Genomic DNA, 16,902 nt, shown 5'->3' with positions numbered 1-16,902 from the left:
CGTTCCGCTCGAGGTTCGTGATCGGCTTATTTCTTGGGCTCATACATCACCCTCCTCTGGACATCCTGGTATTGGTCGGACGGTGCACTGCCTTAGCGTAAAATACTGGTGGCCAACGTTAGCCAGGGATGTGAGGGTTTATGTCTCCTCCTGCTCGGTATGTGCCCAGTGTAAGGCACCTAGACATTTGCCCAGAGGTAAGTTACATCCTCTGCCCGTTCCACAACGACCATGGTCCCACCTCTCGGTAGATTTTGTGACCGATCTACCCCCTTCCCAGGGTAATACCACCATTTTGGTCGTTGTGGATCGGTTTTCTAAGGCCTGTCGTCTCCTCCCACTGCCGGGTCTCCCTACTGCCCTACAGACCGCCGAGGCCCTCTTTACCCACGTGTTCCGGCACTATGGGGTCCCCGAGGATATTGTGTCCGACCGAGGTCCCCAGTTCACCTCCAGAGTCTGGGGGGCTTTCATGGAACGCCTGGGGGTCTCGGTTAGCCTTACCTCGGGGTACCACCCAGAGAGCAATGGGCAGGTTGAACGTGTGAACCAGGATGTGGGTAGGTTTTTGAGGTCCTATTGCCGGGACCGGCCGGAGGAGTGGTCGAGGTATATCCCCTGGGCAGAGATGGCCCAGAACTCTCTCCGCCACTCCTCCACCGGATTAACACCTTTCCAGTGTATTTTAGGGTATCAGCCGGTCCTGGCACCGTGGCACGAGAGCCAGACCGAGGCCCCTGCGGTGGACGAGTGGATTCGGCGCTCGGAGGAGACGTGGGACGCTGCCCATGTCCATCTGCAGCGTGCCATCCGTCAACAAAAGGCGAGCGCCGATCGCCACCGCAGTGAGGGGCCGGTGTACGCACCGGGAGATCGAGTCTGGCTCTCGACTCGAAACCTGCCCCTCCGCCTGCCCTGCCGGAAGCTGGGTCGGCGGTTTGTGGGGCCCTTTAAAGTCCTGAGAAGGTTGAACGAGGTGTGTTACAGGTTACAACTGCCTATAGAGTACAAAAATATTAACCCCTCGTTCCATGTGTCTCTTCTCAGGCCGGTGGTAGCTGGTCCACTCCAGGAGAATGAGATAGGAGAGACCCCTCCGCCCCCTTTGGACATCGAGGGGGCCCCGGCGTACAGAGTCCGGACCATCTTGGACTCGAGGCGCCGGATGAGTGGTCTCCAGTATCTCGTGGAGTGGGAGGGGTACGGTCCGGAGGAACGGTGCTGGGTGCCCAGGAGGGACATCCTCGATCCATCCCTCCTGACTGATTTCCACCGTGGGCATCCCACGCGCCCGGGTCCGCGTCCTCCTGGCCGTCCCCGAGGCCGGGGTCGGCGCACGGCTGGAGCCGCGCGTCAAGGGGGGGGTACTGTCACGGATTCTGCCGAGGCTGCTCCCCCTCCTGGTACGAGCAGGCGTCGGCGGTCGCCGTCCCCGGAGTACTAGCTGCCACCGATCTATGTTTCTGTGTGTGATTGCTTTTGTCTGTCTGTCACACCTGTGTCCTATTGTGTATTCATCACCTGTCCTATAAGTTCCGTCTTTTTGCTTGGTAGGATTGTGTGTTGTTGTTCGCCTGTCGTTGTGCTGCGTGTTTTGTTTCTTGTTTGCATTTTTGTGTTTTACGCATGTTGCGTAAATGCTCGCCTCTTGTTGTTTGAGGTCGTTTGTTTTCCGTTTCCTTTTGGAAATTTTGAGTAAACTCTGTTGGACTGAGCCTCGGTGTCCTGCGCCTGACTTCCACCACACATACACCTCACCTTTTGACAATCAGAAAACGAACAGAAACTCTGTCCCTAATGACTGACTCCCTAAACGCCTGTCAGTCATCACTTGCAACTCACACAGGGTGAAAAACTGCTTAAAAAGGCAAGCAATTATCAACTTTTAGAGACAGAGAGACTTGATCGATTGGGATATTTAATTTGCTTTCTTTAAAAAAAAAAATATTTCTTTCTTTCTTTCTCCCTCTCCCTCTCCGTCTCCCTCTCCCTCTCCGTCTCCCTCTCCCTCTCCCTCTCCCTCTCCCTCTCCCTCTCCCTCTCCCTCTGTCGTGGAATCTTCTTCTTCTCCCGGCTATTTACACTGGACTCTTGGATGAAATTAGGACTCTGAAAAAGCGTTGGATCTGTTTCGGAAGCGACCACAGTTCCTAAAAAGGGACGGCCTGCACCCGAAAAGGAGAGGAGCTTGGATGCTGAGTGCTAACATCGAAAGGGTACTAAAAAAGTGATGGGATATCAGTCCTTGCCCGCAACAGGTAACACTCATTGATTCTTGTTTTAAATCCACGTCCTCTTTTGAGGCATAGACCAAATGACACAGTTCTAAGCAATTTGTATCTGTACCATTTCAAGCCAACCCCATGGCTATTTCATATAGAGGGTTACCTACTGATCATTGCATTGTTTGTATTAGAGACTCAGTCTGATCTGAAATACCACAGCTGTGGCCTTGGACTGATTCATGTAAATGTTAGAAGTTTGATTTCGAAAATTGATCGTATTGTAATTCTGGCCTCTCAGACCAAAGTGGCCATTTAGATAATTACTGAGACTTGGTGAAAACAGTCTGTGCCAGACTCTGATGTGTCTCTGAATGGATATAATGTGTATGTATCTGACAGAGCTGGCAGAGGTGGGGGTGTCGCCATGTTCATAAAGAACAACTTGAACGTTGCTGTGTGTATTACCACCTCTGTCCCCAAGCAATTTGAATGTCTTGTCCTAAATGTGTGCCTTGGTAATAATACCTAACTAACGTTAGTGGGAGTTTATCATCCTCCCACCGCCCTCCCAATTGCTCTTAGCAAATAGTCTGACTTGCTGTCTAACTATGCTAAATCTGAATTATTAATATTCAATGATCTTAACCTGGATTGGTTCAGATAGACTGAAATATATTTGTACTGAGCTAAATTTAACTCGTCTGATAACTAAACCAACCCGCCCCAACTAAAAGACCCTGAAAAATATACTCCTTTGGAAATCATTCTGATTAACGCCCTGCTTTGCTAACGAGCTCAGTGACCATTGTCCCATTGCCTGCATAAGAGATACTAAGTTACCTAAATCATGTCCGCACATTTTTTTTTTGAACGTTCAATGAGCAACCTTTCCTGTATGACCTGGGGTTGTATGATTAGGAGGGTGTGTCCTCTATCTCTGATTCGGATCAGGCCCTTGAATGTTTTAACTCTCTGTTTAACTGTGTTGCAGATAAGCATGTTCCATAGAAAATATTAAGGTTAAAGGACAGATCTAACCCACGGTTCACACATTCATTGTCTGAGAGATTTCATGAAAGAAACTTAGCCTGGGCTAAGGCTAGATTGACTGATACTACCTCTGACTGGCAGTCCTTCAGACATTTGAGAAATAGATGTCTTACTCGGGTTAGAAAAGCAAAGTCAACATACTTCTTGAATTGTGTATCTGAAAGTGGTGGAAATCCAGCTAAATTCTGGAAAGTGGTCAAATCTTTAAAACAAAATTCACCCACTCGTTGCCCCAGCAGGTTATGACAGCCTCTGGTCCCATAACAGTTAAAAATTAAATGTATGGTGCTTTTAATTACCATTTTGCCTCAGCTGGCCAGCTATTTGGAAGAATGCTTTCTGGAAATACCTCAAGTTATTCACCTCTAAACAGATAGCAGAGAATGATGCACTTCCAGGCACTGACTCTTTAAAAAAATAAATATGCAAATTAGTTGCCTTGCAAAAAATGTATGTAAAACAATTCATAGGAGATTATTCGCTTCATCCCTTTTTACTGCAGCTTTCTGCCCCCCTCATTGTCAAACCTTTGACCCACATTTTCTGTTTAACGATTGCTTCTGGTGCTATCCCTGAGATCTGGAAGGCGGTGAATACCCTCCCCCTTCACAAAGGCGGGGATTCTTCTGACCTAGATAACTATTTCCCAATTTCTAAACTATCTTACTTTGCTCAAATATTGGAATCACAAACTCTCAACTTTGTTAATTTCAAATTATATTCTTAATGTGCACCAGTCTGGTTTTATACATGGACATAGCAATGTTTCAGCAGCTATGTTTGTCTTAAATGACGTGTTAAATTGCTTAGATCATAGGCATCAGTGTGCTGCCATATTTATAGACCTATCCAAAGCCTTTGATACTGTCGACCATCCCGTACTCATTCAAAGGTTGTCTGAAATTGGCCTCGACCAGGCGTCTTGCAAGTGGTTTGGGAACTATCTGTCAGAGAGGACACAATGTGTGCTTTCTGATGGTGTCAAGTCAAGTTACCTCAATATTACTAAAGGTGTCCTGCCGGGGTCGACTTTACTATTTCTATAAATAATATTGGTCTATCTGCAAAAACCTGTAACATTCATCTGTATGCAGATGACGCGTCTGTACGCTATTGCACCTACAGCTGACCAGGCTATGTTAGAGCTGCAATCTGATTTTGTTGCCTTGCAGAAAGACCTTCTTGATTTTAAATTGTTACTTAATGCAGAAAAAACTAAATGTTGTTTTCTAATTCTCGTAGAAATATTTCATATGGTTCACACATTTAAGCATTGGATGGTTCTCTCATCGAGCATGTTCCCACCTATAAATATCTGGTCTTTTGGATTGTAAAAATCTGCATCTGCAGTGGAAGGTGGCCGAGCTACAGCGGTGTTTGTCAGAACATGAAACATCATAAAAATCGGTCTTCTCACAGAAGCTTCTGTAGCATCCGAACGGTTTGTCCTACAAACTAATACGACCACTCTATGGAAAGATAAGACTCTCACGAACACGATGGATCCGTTTCGCTCTATGACTCCCACAGTTGTCACGGAACTCGTCTGAAGGTAGCCCATACAAATGAATGGAAGTATGGAGGTAGTTTTGTGCCAACAAAAAGAAAGAGTTCAATATGTGTAGAAAAAAAAATATACATATATTTCCTGAGCTTTCTTATATCTCCTAGATACAGGACAGACACTTCAAAACCTTATTCCTTATGATTTATTTTTTACTGTCTTTTTTTTGCCATTTATGAATGTGTTATTCAATGCGTTTCTATGGGTTATAGTACTAAAGGCCAAATTCAATACTTTATCAAATAATTTCTATACCTAAAGGGATCCTAAAATTCAAAATCAAATAGCTAAATGATCCATGGTATGACCATCTTAAAACAATTCCTCTCTCTAAACATCAGGAAGCAGGTTGTAAAGGCAACCTTCCTGCCAGCTCTTGATTATGGTGACACCATTTATCAGAATGCAGCAGCCACTACTCTAAAACCTTTGGATGCAGTGTACCATAGCGTGCTTCGCTTTTTCAGGTTTAATACTCATCACTGCATCCTTTATCAGAAGGTCAGCTGGATATCTCTAAATTCCCGTAGATCACTTCATTTCTCCCTTTTTGTTTACAAAGCTCTGCTGCACAAGCTTCCAACATATCTCACTTCTCTGTTAAAGTATTAAAATACAAGGCACCAAACCCGCTCACAGGCTTGGTTAACTCTTGAGGTCCCTCGTGTCTCTACCAACCTAGGTAAATCAGACTTTAGTTTTAACGTCCCCCCATAAGTTACACATTTATTACATTACATCTTGAATACCTGGGGCCAATAGGGCAGTTTAGAACGCTGATGAGGAAGGAATTCACTGAGGTTTGCGAGTGTTTTGGTTGATTGTAATAATTTATTTGAAATGCATCTGTAACTGCTGTATCTGTATTTTCTTTTTTGCTGTTTTATTGAATTATCAAGTTGATTTGTGAGTTGTTTGTTCTCAGGGCACAATTGAGAATGAGACCCTGGTCTCAATAAGGCTCCCCTGAATAAATAAATGTTAATAAATAAATAAAAATCTTTCTCTCCCATTTCTCCTCCAATTCATTTTCTCCTCTCCACCGCCTCAATCCCCATCTTCCCGAGCGTGTAAGCTATAACCCTACAGACAATAAAAATATTTGTATTCCCTCCTCTCCCCCAGTCACATTCCTCCCTCTCTCCCTCTCTCCCTCTCATCCCTCTATCCCTGTCCTTCTTGTATTATGACTTCATTATATTTTATACCTGTCGTTATCTGATGCCTTTATCCAGGCAGGGATCTGGGCTAGATTCTGCACCCACAGCGTTTTATGAAGATGGAGAAAGGTAGTGTGTGTGTGCGTTCATGTGTGTGTGTGCGCATACCTTTATGTGTATGTGTGTATGTCTGTGTGTGTGTGTGTGTTAACCTTGACCAAGGGTATTGCAGAAGCGTTATCCCACCCTGTGGTCCCAAATTGCAGCCATCTGGTCTGGAGTAGAGAGTAGTGGATTGTGCTTGGGTCTCAGCATTACCATTGGCAGGCCCATCAGTTAAAGCCCCTATAGCCCCTGAGCTGGCAGTTATACTGGGCTTCTCCATGACCGCGTCAGGCTTTTTCTTTGCAACTCTGCCTAGAAGGTCAGCATCCCGGAGTCGCCTCTTCACTGTTGACGTTGAGACTGGTGTTTTGCGGGTACTATTTAATGAAGCTGCCAGTTGAGGACCTGTGAGGTGTCTGTTTCTCAAACTAGACACTCTAATGTATTTGTCCTCTTGCTCAGTTGTGCACCGGAGCCTCCCACTCCTCTTTCTATTCTGGTTAGAGCCAGTTTGCGCTGTTCTGTGAAGGGAGTAGTACACAGCGTTGTACGAGATCTTCAGTTTCTTGGCAATTTCTCGCATGGAATAGCCTTCATTTCTCAGAACAAGAATAGACTGACAATTTTTTGAAGAAAGTTATTTGTTTCTGGCCATTTTGAGCCTGTAATCGAACCCACAATTGCTGATGCTCCAGATACTCAACTAGTCTCAAGAAGGCCATCTTTATTGCTTCTTTAATCAGCACAACAGTTTTCAGCTGTGCTAACATAGTTGCAAAAGGGTTTTCTAATGATCAATTAGCCTTTTAAAATGATAAACTTGGATTAGCAAACACAACGTGCCATTGGAACACAGGACTGATGGTTGCTGATAATGGGCCTCTGTGCGCCTATGTAGATATTCCATTAAAAATCAGCCGTTTCCAGCTACAATAGCTATTTACAGCATTAACAATGTCTACACTGTATTTCTGATCAATTTGATGTTATTTTAATGGACAAAATTGCTTTTCTGTCGAAAACAAGGAATTTCTAAGTGACCCCAAACTTTTGAACGGTAGTGTATGTTCTGAAAATCCAACACAATTCCAAAGATAAAACACTGAGCCCTCTGTTATTTTTCAAAGCCTTTAGCTCAAAGCTTGTAGGTGTCTTTCTTATCAGACATTTTCTTCTTTAACCATTTTTCAACCAGATAGTACCTTTCAGATAAAGCATTTCTTTCCCACCCGAGATGCTGAGGCTGACATTTGCACAGCTCAGACAGGCAGACAGGGAGGCTCTGCCTGTGTCTCAGACCATTACTGATCATTTGTATGTGTGTGTGTGTGTGTGTGTGTGAGAGAGAGGTGGCGAGGTGGGCAGCCTGACATCAAGGCCTGGAGAGACACACACCAGAGAGACCGGACACAGCAGTGGGTGATGGGAAATCAGCTGCTGTGAGCAAGCGACTCCTCTCTGAAAGCCATGACAGTGTCAGGGGATCAATACGTGTTTGACTGGGTAAAGTCTATCTGTTACACCTACTGTTTCACACACTGTCTCACAAACTAACCTGCACACACAACATCTCACTCACTAACCTACACACACCGTCTCACACACTAACCTACACACACCGTCTCACACACTAACCTACCCACATTGTCTCACACACTAACCTACACACACCGTCTCACACACTAAACTACACACACCGTCTCACACACTAACCTACACACACCGTCTCACACACTAACCTACACACCTCTACAAGTGAGACAGACATAATGACAGTCAGACAAATGGACGAGAGGATGAACAGATGGACGTACAGATAGACAGAGATACAGACAAGTAGACAGGCAGGCACACAGACAGACAGGCAGGCAGGCAGACAAGACACACAACTTTCACACGACTACCTTCTAGACAAGCTTAGTACAACACAGACCATGCTGCCTAAGCAGGGTTGTTCCACCAGAGGGCTTGGGTGGACCCCAATAATCAAACTACAGCTTGACCACACACTAGTGGACAGTGTGTCTCTCCAGTGCCCAGCCTGGCCCGGCTTGGCCCAGTGACCATTGCAGTGGAAAGGGGCAGGTCACTCTGTGTGGCTGTTTAATTCCAGCGGGCATAGAGATTAGAGCAGCTAAATGCTGGCTGGGCCATGGATGTGACACACATAAGGCGCGTTCACACTGCACCTTAGCCCTGGCCTAAGGAAGATTTTAGCACGGGCCTAAGCAAGTGTTCTCTTTTAAAATAATATTACATTTGTCATTTTCTTATTTTTACTCCATATACAAACTTGTACATACGAACAACAACTTACAGACGCACACAAACAATGACTACATCTCCTCTGCCCAGACCTGCATGCTCACACCTCCATCCTTAGTGCCTGCATCATTGTTTGCCACTTGGCCTTAAATATAATCAATTTGCTTTTCTCGGTCGTGCATGCTAATTCAATATTTCAATAATAAATCATCTGATTTTTTCATTGTGTTAATGATGGCGGATTGATAGATTTCCAAGTGTTTAGTATACGTTTTATCAAGATGAGTGATGAGAAAAGAATCATCCAGCCCATTGGATATCTCACTACTCCCCCATATGCAGACAGACGGATTAAAATGTTTACATTGAAATACTTCTGACAGCCAACTTTCAAGCTCCATCCACAATTTTCAGACTTCATAGCATTCACAGAAAGCATGGATTTTTGAGACTTAAGACATGACTCTGCCGTTGTGCTATAGTCGCTATTGTCTCTTGGATAATACATTGTCGTTAACTGTAATTCCGTGAGTGATGCTCCAACTTTCCCTCCATCTTGTGCCCACATCAGTTATTTTTAAGACTTGGTCCCAATAGTTTATATTTTGCACATTCTAAAGTGGGCTAGCACCAACCTTAGCCCAGGGCTAGCTAACTCTGCTCCAGAGCAGGGTTAGCACCGAATTTTCAGGGTTAGCCCCAGAAACATGGTGCCAAAATAGCCTATGTAAAATGGGGTCAAGAACAACGCCTAGAATGCTCACCGTCCAATCACAAAAGCTGCATTGTCACTTAATTTACATATGCTTGTGATGCCTGTAATGCTTCTGCACATTATTTTGATAGGTAAATTCATACTATTTCATCCTTTCATCTGAGGACAAAAAACAATATACTTTCATCAGTGCAAAATCATGGTTGGTATGCCTAACAAAAATGGTTGCTTTGCAGGCTGGCTAACGTCTTCTCACGTAGCCATCTAAAGCTACAAACTCTACAGCTGGAAGGGCAGCAAACGCTCAATTTGCATCTGTTTTCATAGCTTTTCTATTAACATTTAATTTGATATATCCATGATAAAAATATTGTTACATGATTTCGCCTGGATCAGAAAAGTTGATGTATCGTTCGTTCACAGTATTCTCTGTACAGGGGCGAGATAGAATTTCAAAAGTGAAACATTGTTTCCGAGGTCAGACAGGCAGACAGCAAGGTTTGTACGGTTTATACAAACCATCACTGTTGGAAATCAAATGCTAGGCTAGAAGCAAGAGGAACTAATGTGTTAATAAATGTCTTGCTTATAACATTGGTTGCGTGCCAGAGATAGAATATTGGTCGCATGTTGTGTTTGTCCGTTAGCCCAGGGCTTTGGAATACAAGTGTGACTCCTTAGCCCAGGGCTAAAGCTTAGCCCAGGGTTAACAAATGCTTTGGTGAACACAGGCTAAGATAGCCCTGTGCTAAGAACAATGCAGTGTGAAAAGGTCTATACAGTACTACAGGGGAGGAGGAGAGGAGAGGAGATACAATGTTCAAGGGCTGGAAAGAGAAGTGTGTGTGTGTGTGTGTGTGTGTGTGTCTGTGTGTGTGTGTGTGTGTGTGTGTGTGTGTGTGTGTGTGTGTGTGTGTTTGTGTGTGTGTGTGTGTGTGTGTGTTTGTGTGTGTTTGTGTGTGTGTGCGTGTGTGTGAGAGAGAAGGCAAGAGAGAGAGAGCGATAGATAGAGAGAGCGTGCGGGTTTACTGTATATGTGAGTGTGAGCATGGATGTGTGTGGTATACTGATCCCCTCTCCCTGTAAACCCACTGTAAAATCAACTGAGTGTGGTGATTTGAAAATGTATTTTTTCTCCCTGCTCTGCCAGATACTGAGAATGTTATTAATCAGCCTTACCTTGGCCTGGCCTCAATGTCGCGCTGCTGAAAAAGACAAGGGAGACAGCAGTTTTAGTACAGGGGACCAGAACACAGAGGTGCTTTAGCTACACAGTATGCCTTCCAGTGGCGGCTCCTGAAAAAATTCTCAGGAGGGGCAATTTTTCTGATGATTTAGGTGACCTACACACATTTTAAAAAAGATATGTCCAGCAACAACATGAAGACAGGGGCAGCATATAAGTCAATACCAGAAGCATTTATTGACTGATCTGGGGAGATGGATTCCAGTTTCTGTGACAGATTATAAATAATCTCTGATGCCTTTGTTATATTAGCTTTTGGTTGAATGTACTGTCGTAGTAAATATATAATGTTATAGCTTGGTCTGACTAAAATCTTGTGCATGACCCATTTTGTGTTGGGCGTTTGTTTTCAATCAATGCTGTTCCTATCCTATAACAATGGACAAAAGAGTCCTATCTTGTCAGCAGGTGGCCAAGGACAACACCCACGCCATAGGTCTCTCAGTTCTTCCAACTCACGAGTTCTTGCTCTGAGGACACACACACACACACACACACACACACACACATCATCACTGATAACACACACACACACACACATCATCACTGTTAAACACACACACACAAAAATCCCCTCTCTTTAGGCTGAACATTTGAAGACAGAGAACCCGACTCAGAGCCAATGCAACAGTGGAGGGGACCTCGCCCAACTCATCAGGACCAATCAGAAGATCAGAACTACTAGATTCAACCTACATCATTTATTGTATAAAATGTCTGCACACAATGTTTTCGGGGCTCTCTTCAGATAGCTCCCTAAGAGTTTGACGAACGAGTCCGTGCACGCGATTCCAGATATCTTTACCTCTGAATAAACTGCCTTTATTATACCATATCCACCCTGTCCAAAGTCTCTACTTGGTCTCAGTTCTCCAGTAAACTTGTGATTATCAACAGTACACAACGGTAACAAACAATTGGGGGAACTCACGGGGCAGATAGTAAGGTCGCAGTGACACAGAAAGCAGTTCAATGTCGGGGGTACAGAGTCGCTCTCTTACCAGGATCGATTTTCCCTGTGACTGTCTCTGTCATCCAGCCAAGTCTCCCAGCTGTATTGGATTCCACTGCCAGCAGCGTTTTCATTATTTAGTCCGTTCGTAGCGGGTATGTACACGATCAACAAGATCAGTCCAAAACCCACCACTGGAAATCCATGGTTGGCAGAATGTTTGTAAACTAAGTGTACAAATTAAAAACATAAAATAACGCCACTAAGTGTACAAATTAAAAACATAAGATAACGCCACACTGCAGGTCGCAACAGAGACGCTGCTAGCCGCTATTTTCTTAGTTACGTTCATGGTTACGTCACGTATGACGAAAGCGCGTAAGTGCAAGCCCTCAGAAACACATAGAGATTGTATTGAAAGCTTTGAAATTTGAAAAAAATAGATTTTACATCAGAGTCTATGACAGACTTCTGGGCGATTTTCAACTTGACTGAAATCGCCCCAAAAACGGGCGGGGCCATTTGAAGCACGACTTTAGCCTGATTTGACATTTAGTGGCAGTCAGATCAGATTAGAACACTGATAACTACTGTTGCCGTGATATAATTGATTAGAAAAAAAATCCCTTCCTTTTCCCGTTTGGCAGTGCGTCGCCCATATCGCCCTATTGAACACACCGCCCCTGATGCCTTCACAAATCAAAAGCTATTCTCAAAGAGACTTACCAGTTCTTTAATACATTCACACTGTAGGAATTAGGTCAGACTTACTATAGACTTGCTCTACCACTACTTGTGGATTACATACACTACCCAAGGAGAAAAAGGGTTTAAGAAAGTGTCTGAGTATGAGTGTCTGTGTGATAGTGGCTTTGAGACTGTGCCTTAATGACAATGTTACAGTGTGACTTAGTAAGCGAGTGACTGTGTTACTGTGTGACTGTGGCTTTCACACATCAGTGTGTCACATGAGAAGAGAGTAAATTAATACAGTGGTGGAGCTCTACTCTGACAGTAGACACTGTTCACACTTTAATTAGCAGCCACCAGCCCAGCCACCAGCTATAGAGGAGGACCACAGAGACTAATTATACAGCACTATACTGCTAACACCATCTCTCTGCTTTTCATTAAAACAAGACTCATTCAACCCAATACTATCCTATTTCTTCCCACTTTGTTTAAAGTGGAGAATTGGATAGTAACATCTCATTGGAATAGGTGCAGAATTAAAATGAATTCAAAAGGTGAAGGTAAAAATAAGAACATATTGTGAGGCCGGGTGGTGTTTAGTTTACTATTATACAACGCTGATTGGTTAAATCCAGGCTCTGTCGTAGCTGGCCGCGACCGGGAGACCCATGGGGCGGCGCACAATTGGTCCAGGGTAGGCGAGGGAATGGCCGGCAGGGATGTAACTCAGTTGGTAGAGCATGGCATTTGCAATGCCAGGGTTGTGGGTTCGATTCCCACGGGGGGCCAGTATGAAAAATAAAAAAATTATGTATGCACTCACTAACTGTAAGTCGCTCTGGATAAGAGCGTCTGCTAAATGACTAAAATGTTAAAATGCCGGTTTACTCTGTTCCATCTGACTGCACAATCCAATGTCTCATCAGCCCAGCCAGGTATTTTATAAACTTGATCTCCACTATAAAAAGCATCTAGACATTATCTCACATTTCGTTTAGACTAACATTTAGTTGTCAACAGCAGAGATTTGTATAAACCTTGCTGTCTGTCTCTCTGATATTTGCAACATTGTTTCACTATTCAAATTTGATCTCTAGCTGTCCCATAGTAATGTTGAACGTGTCGGGAGTTGGGATGAGACAGACAGGCAGGCAGCTTTTCTCAGCCAGTCGAAATCATGAATCAGCATCATTTTTATGGATATATATACAAAGAACTACCAAAAAAATGACTAGAAAACAGCTTGAACAAATGCAAATGCAGCTACTTTGCTGTTATTCTGGCTGCACTGTTTGACGTGACTGTAAGTTGGCTAGCTAGCAAGCAAAGGATAAGAACAGTATGTCGGGCCTAACAACACCCGTGCCAATATATCCTCCAAACACCGGCTTCTCAGGCATTATCACTTAATTGTAACCCAGGTCTGATTGAGGCTGGTGAAAACATACTGTAGTATGAGTGGTCTACAGTGATGGCAGTAATTGTTTAGTCTCTATGAGCTTTACTTTCTAGACTTTTGGTTGTCTCAGATCAGCCTCTCTGCCCCTCAATGTGACCCAAGAAAGGACAGTTCAGGACCAGGTTAGGTCTGGTTCAGGACCAGTTCAGGACCAGGTTAGGTCTGATTCAGGACCAGGTCAGGACCAGGTTAGGTTCAGGCCTGGGTCAACACAGTCCGCACACCTGGTATCTAACGACTGACTAATGGCTGATTGGACCAACTCACTATACTCTCCTCTGCTAAACTCACACACACACACACACACACAATTGCTCATACAAAGGCACACATAGAAATGTGGACACTACTGTAACTTGCTCACACAAAGGCACACATAGAAATGTGGACACTACTATAACTTGCTCACACAAAGGCACACATAGAAATGTGGACACTACTGTAACTTGCTCACACTGTCACGCCCTGGCCTTGAGAGCCCAGTTGTCTTTAGTCGGTTTGGTCAGGGTGTATATCTAGTTTTGTAGTTCTATGTTTGGCCGGGTGTGATTCCCAATCAGAGGCAGTTGTCGCTCGTTGTCTCTGATTGGGGATCATACTTAGGTAGCCTGGTTGCCTACCTTAGTTGTGGGATCTTGTTTGTGTTCCTGTTAGGCTTGTGGTGTTACAGCCATAGGACTTCACGGTTACGTTGCTTTTGTTGTTTTGTCGAGTGCTTATTCGTTCTAATAAACATGTACGCATACCACGCTGCACCTTGGTCTGACCCGTCTCTCAACGATCGTGACAGAAGATCCCACCAAACAAGGACCAATCAGCGTGCCCAAGAGGAGCAAACACCCTGGACACAGGTGGGAGAGATGTGGTCTTGGGAGGAGATTTTTGCTGGAAAATGACCCTGGGCGAAGGTAAAAGCCCAGGTAGGAGAGGATCAACGGCGACATCAACGGTGCCGGCCGAAGAGGAAGCCCGAGAGGCAGCCCCAATATTTTTTTTTGGGGGGGGCTAAAGGGGTGGTCGGGGATCGAGAGAGAAGAGCCCCGACCATTGCACCCGTGGGGGTTCCAGGTGGATTCCCTACAACCATGGGAGCAGGAATGGGAGCAGTTTTACACAGAGGAGTCGGAGGAAGACGACGACGATGAATTTCTGTTCCCTCACTCGTGGGGGCTCCCGGAGGAGTCCTCACTGGAGGGGGATTGGCGGTGGAGAGGGAAGGACTGGAACAGTCGTACATCTCCAACGCCAGTTCCCAGCCCGGTACGCCCCGTGCCTGCTTCTCGCACCAAGCCAGTGGTGCGTGTTCCCAGTCCGGCACGGTCCGTGCCTGCCCCTCGCACCAAGCCAGTGGTGCGTGTTCCCAGTCCGGCACAGCCCGTGCCTGCTCCTCACACCAAGCCAGTGGTGCGTGTTCCCAGTCCGGCACGGCCCGTGCCTGCTCCTCGCACCAAACCAGTGGTGCCTGTCGCTAGCCCGGTACGCCCCATACCTACTCCCCGCACCAAACCAGTGGTGCATGTATCCAGTCCAGTACGGCCCGAACCTAATCCCCGCACCAAACCAGTGGTGCGTGTTGCCAGCCCGGTACGCCCCGTACCTGCTCCCCGCACCAAACCAGTGGTGCGTGTATCCAGTCTCGCACGGCCCGTGCCTGCTCCTCCCACCAAACCAGTGGTGCGTGTCTCCAGTCCGGCACGACCCGTGCCTGCTCCTCGCACCAAGCCAGTGGTGCGTGTTCCCAGTCCGGCACGGCCCGTGCCTGCTCATCGCACGAAGTTAGTGGTGCGTGTTCCCAGTCCGGCACGGCCCGTTCCAGGACAGAAACACGCACCTAAAATGGAGTCAGCAGGTACAGTTGGTCCGTCCGGATCTTTGGAGGAACGTATCCAACGGCAGGCGAGCAGGATCCAGGCTCTCGGCAGTGCAATGGAGCGCGTGGTGAGTACATTGGAGCGATGGGAGAGAGGTGGCGTTTCTACACCTCCTCCAACCACACAACTCACCCGACCTCCAGCGACGGTCCCCTGCAGGGAGCACTTTAACGTGTCGGTGCCCAGTCTGGGGCCGGCAACCAGCCCAATTACAGGGTTGGAAACCACCTCTGCGTCGGTGCCCAGGGTGGGCACGATGTACAGCCCCGTTTTGGAGCAGGAGCTCCTAAACGTGTCAGTGCCCAGTCTGGGGCCGGCAACCAGTTCTACTACAGGGCTGGAATTTTCCTTTGCGTCGGTGCCCAGGCTGGGCACGACGTTTAGTCCTGCTCCAGAGATGGGGATGGATACGGGTTCGGTCAGTGGCTCCACTCCAGAGCTAGAGCAGTCCGCTCCACCGGTGCCCAGTCCAGCTCCGGTCAGCTGCTCCACTCCGGAGCCAGAGCAGTCCGCTCCACCGGTGCCCAGTCCAGCTCTGTTCAGCGGCTCCACTCCGGAGCCAGAGCAATCAGCTCCACCGGTGCTTTGTCCAGCTCCGGTCAGCAGGTCCACTCCGGAGCCAGAGCAGTCCGCTCCACCGGTGCATAGTCCAGCTCCGGTCAGCGGCTCCACTCCGGAGCCAGAGCAGTCCGCTCCACCGGTGCCTAGTCCAGCTCCGGTCAGCGGCTCCACTCCGGAGCTAGAGTAGTCCGCTCCACCGGGGTCCAGTTCAGCTCCGGTCAGCGGCTCCACTCCGGAGCCAGAGTAGTCCGCTCCACCAGTGCCTAGTCCAGCTCCGGTCAGCGGCTCCACTCCGGAGCCAGAGCAGTCCGCTCCACTGCGGTCCAGTTCAGCTCCGGTCAGCGGCCCCACTCCGGAGCCAGAGCAGTCCGCTCCACCGGGATCCAGTTCCGGTCAGCGGCTCCACTCCAGGCCCAGATGTCAGTCCCTCTCCAGGGTCGGGGCCTCCCACACCAGGGTCGTCACGCCCGGAGCCGGAGCCGCCTCCAAGGCTGAATGCCCACCCGGACCCTCCCCTAATGAGTCAGGTTGGTGCGGCCGGAGTACGCACCTTTGGGGGGGGGGTACTGTCACGCCCTGGCCTTGAGAGCCCAGTTGTCTTTAGTCGGTTTGGTCAGGGTGTGAATTTCTATGTGTATATCTAGTTTTGTAGTTCTATGTTTGGCCGGGTGTGATTCCCAAACAGAGGCAGCTGTCGCTTGTTGTCTCTGATTGGGGATCATACTTAGGTAGCCTGGTTGCCTACCTTAGTTGTGGGATCTTGTTTGTGTTCCTGTTAGGCTTGTGGTGTTATAGCCCATAGGACATCACGGTTACGTTGCTTTTGTTGTTTTGTCGAGTGTTTATTCGTTCTAATAAACATGTACGCATACCACGCTGCACCTTGGTCTGACCCGTCTCTCAACGATCGTGACACACACAAAGGCACACACATTCTAGTACAATAACACAGACTCATACGGATGCAAACACACCTCACACAATTCAATGGAATGTGTTTCTTTGTGTATTGATGCACTGGGGCATGTGAGAGGGT

The 16,902-nt window shown here is 46.8% G+C and overlaps 1 protein-coding gene across 4 annotated transcripts in view; it reads right to left on the bottom strand.

The window, feature by feature from the left end:
- The window catches only part of LOC311135169 (tripartite motif-containing protein 44-like), a 119,073-nt gene that overhangs the window by 37,115 nt on the left and 65,056 nt on the right, over window positions 1-16,902 (bottom strand). For 3 of the 4 annotated variants that reach the window (XM_084169090.1, XM_084169087.1, XM_084169089.1), the window contains exon 5: window positions 10,264-10,289. In XM_084169090.1, the coding sequence (XP_084025216.1) occupies window positions 10,264-10,289 (26 nt within the window). The remainder of the gene's footprint in view (window positions 1-10,263; window positions 10,290-16,902) is intronic. The other variant, XM_084169088.1, reaches the window with a different exon arrangement.

The sequence above is a fragment of the Coregonus lavaretus genome, assembly GCF_964263955.1.
Source record: "Coregonus lavaretus genome assembly, chromosome: 9".
Taxonomy (NCBI): Eukaryota; Metazoa; Chordata; class Actinopteri; order Salmoniformes; family Salmonidae; genus Coregonus; species Coregonus lavaretus.
Note: the sequence above shows the minus strand (reverse complement) of the source record. Positions and strands in the feature narration are given on the sequence as shown.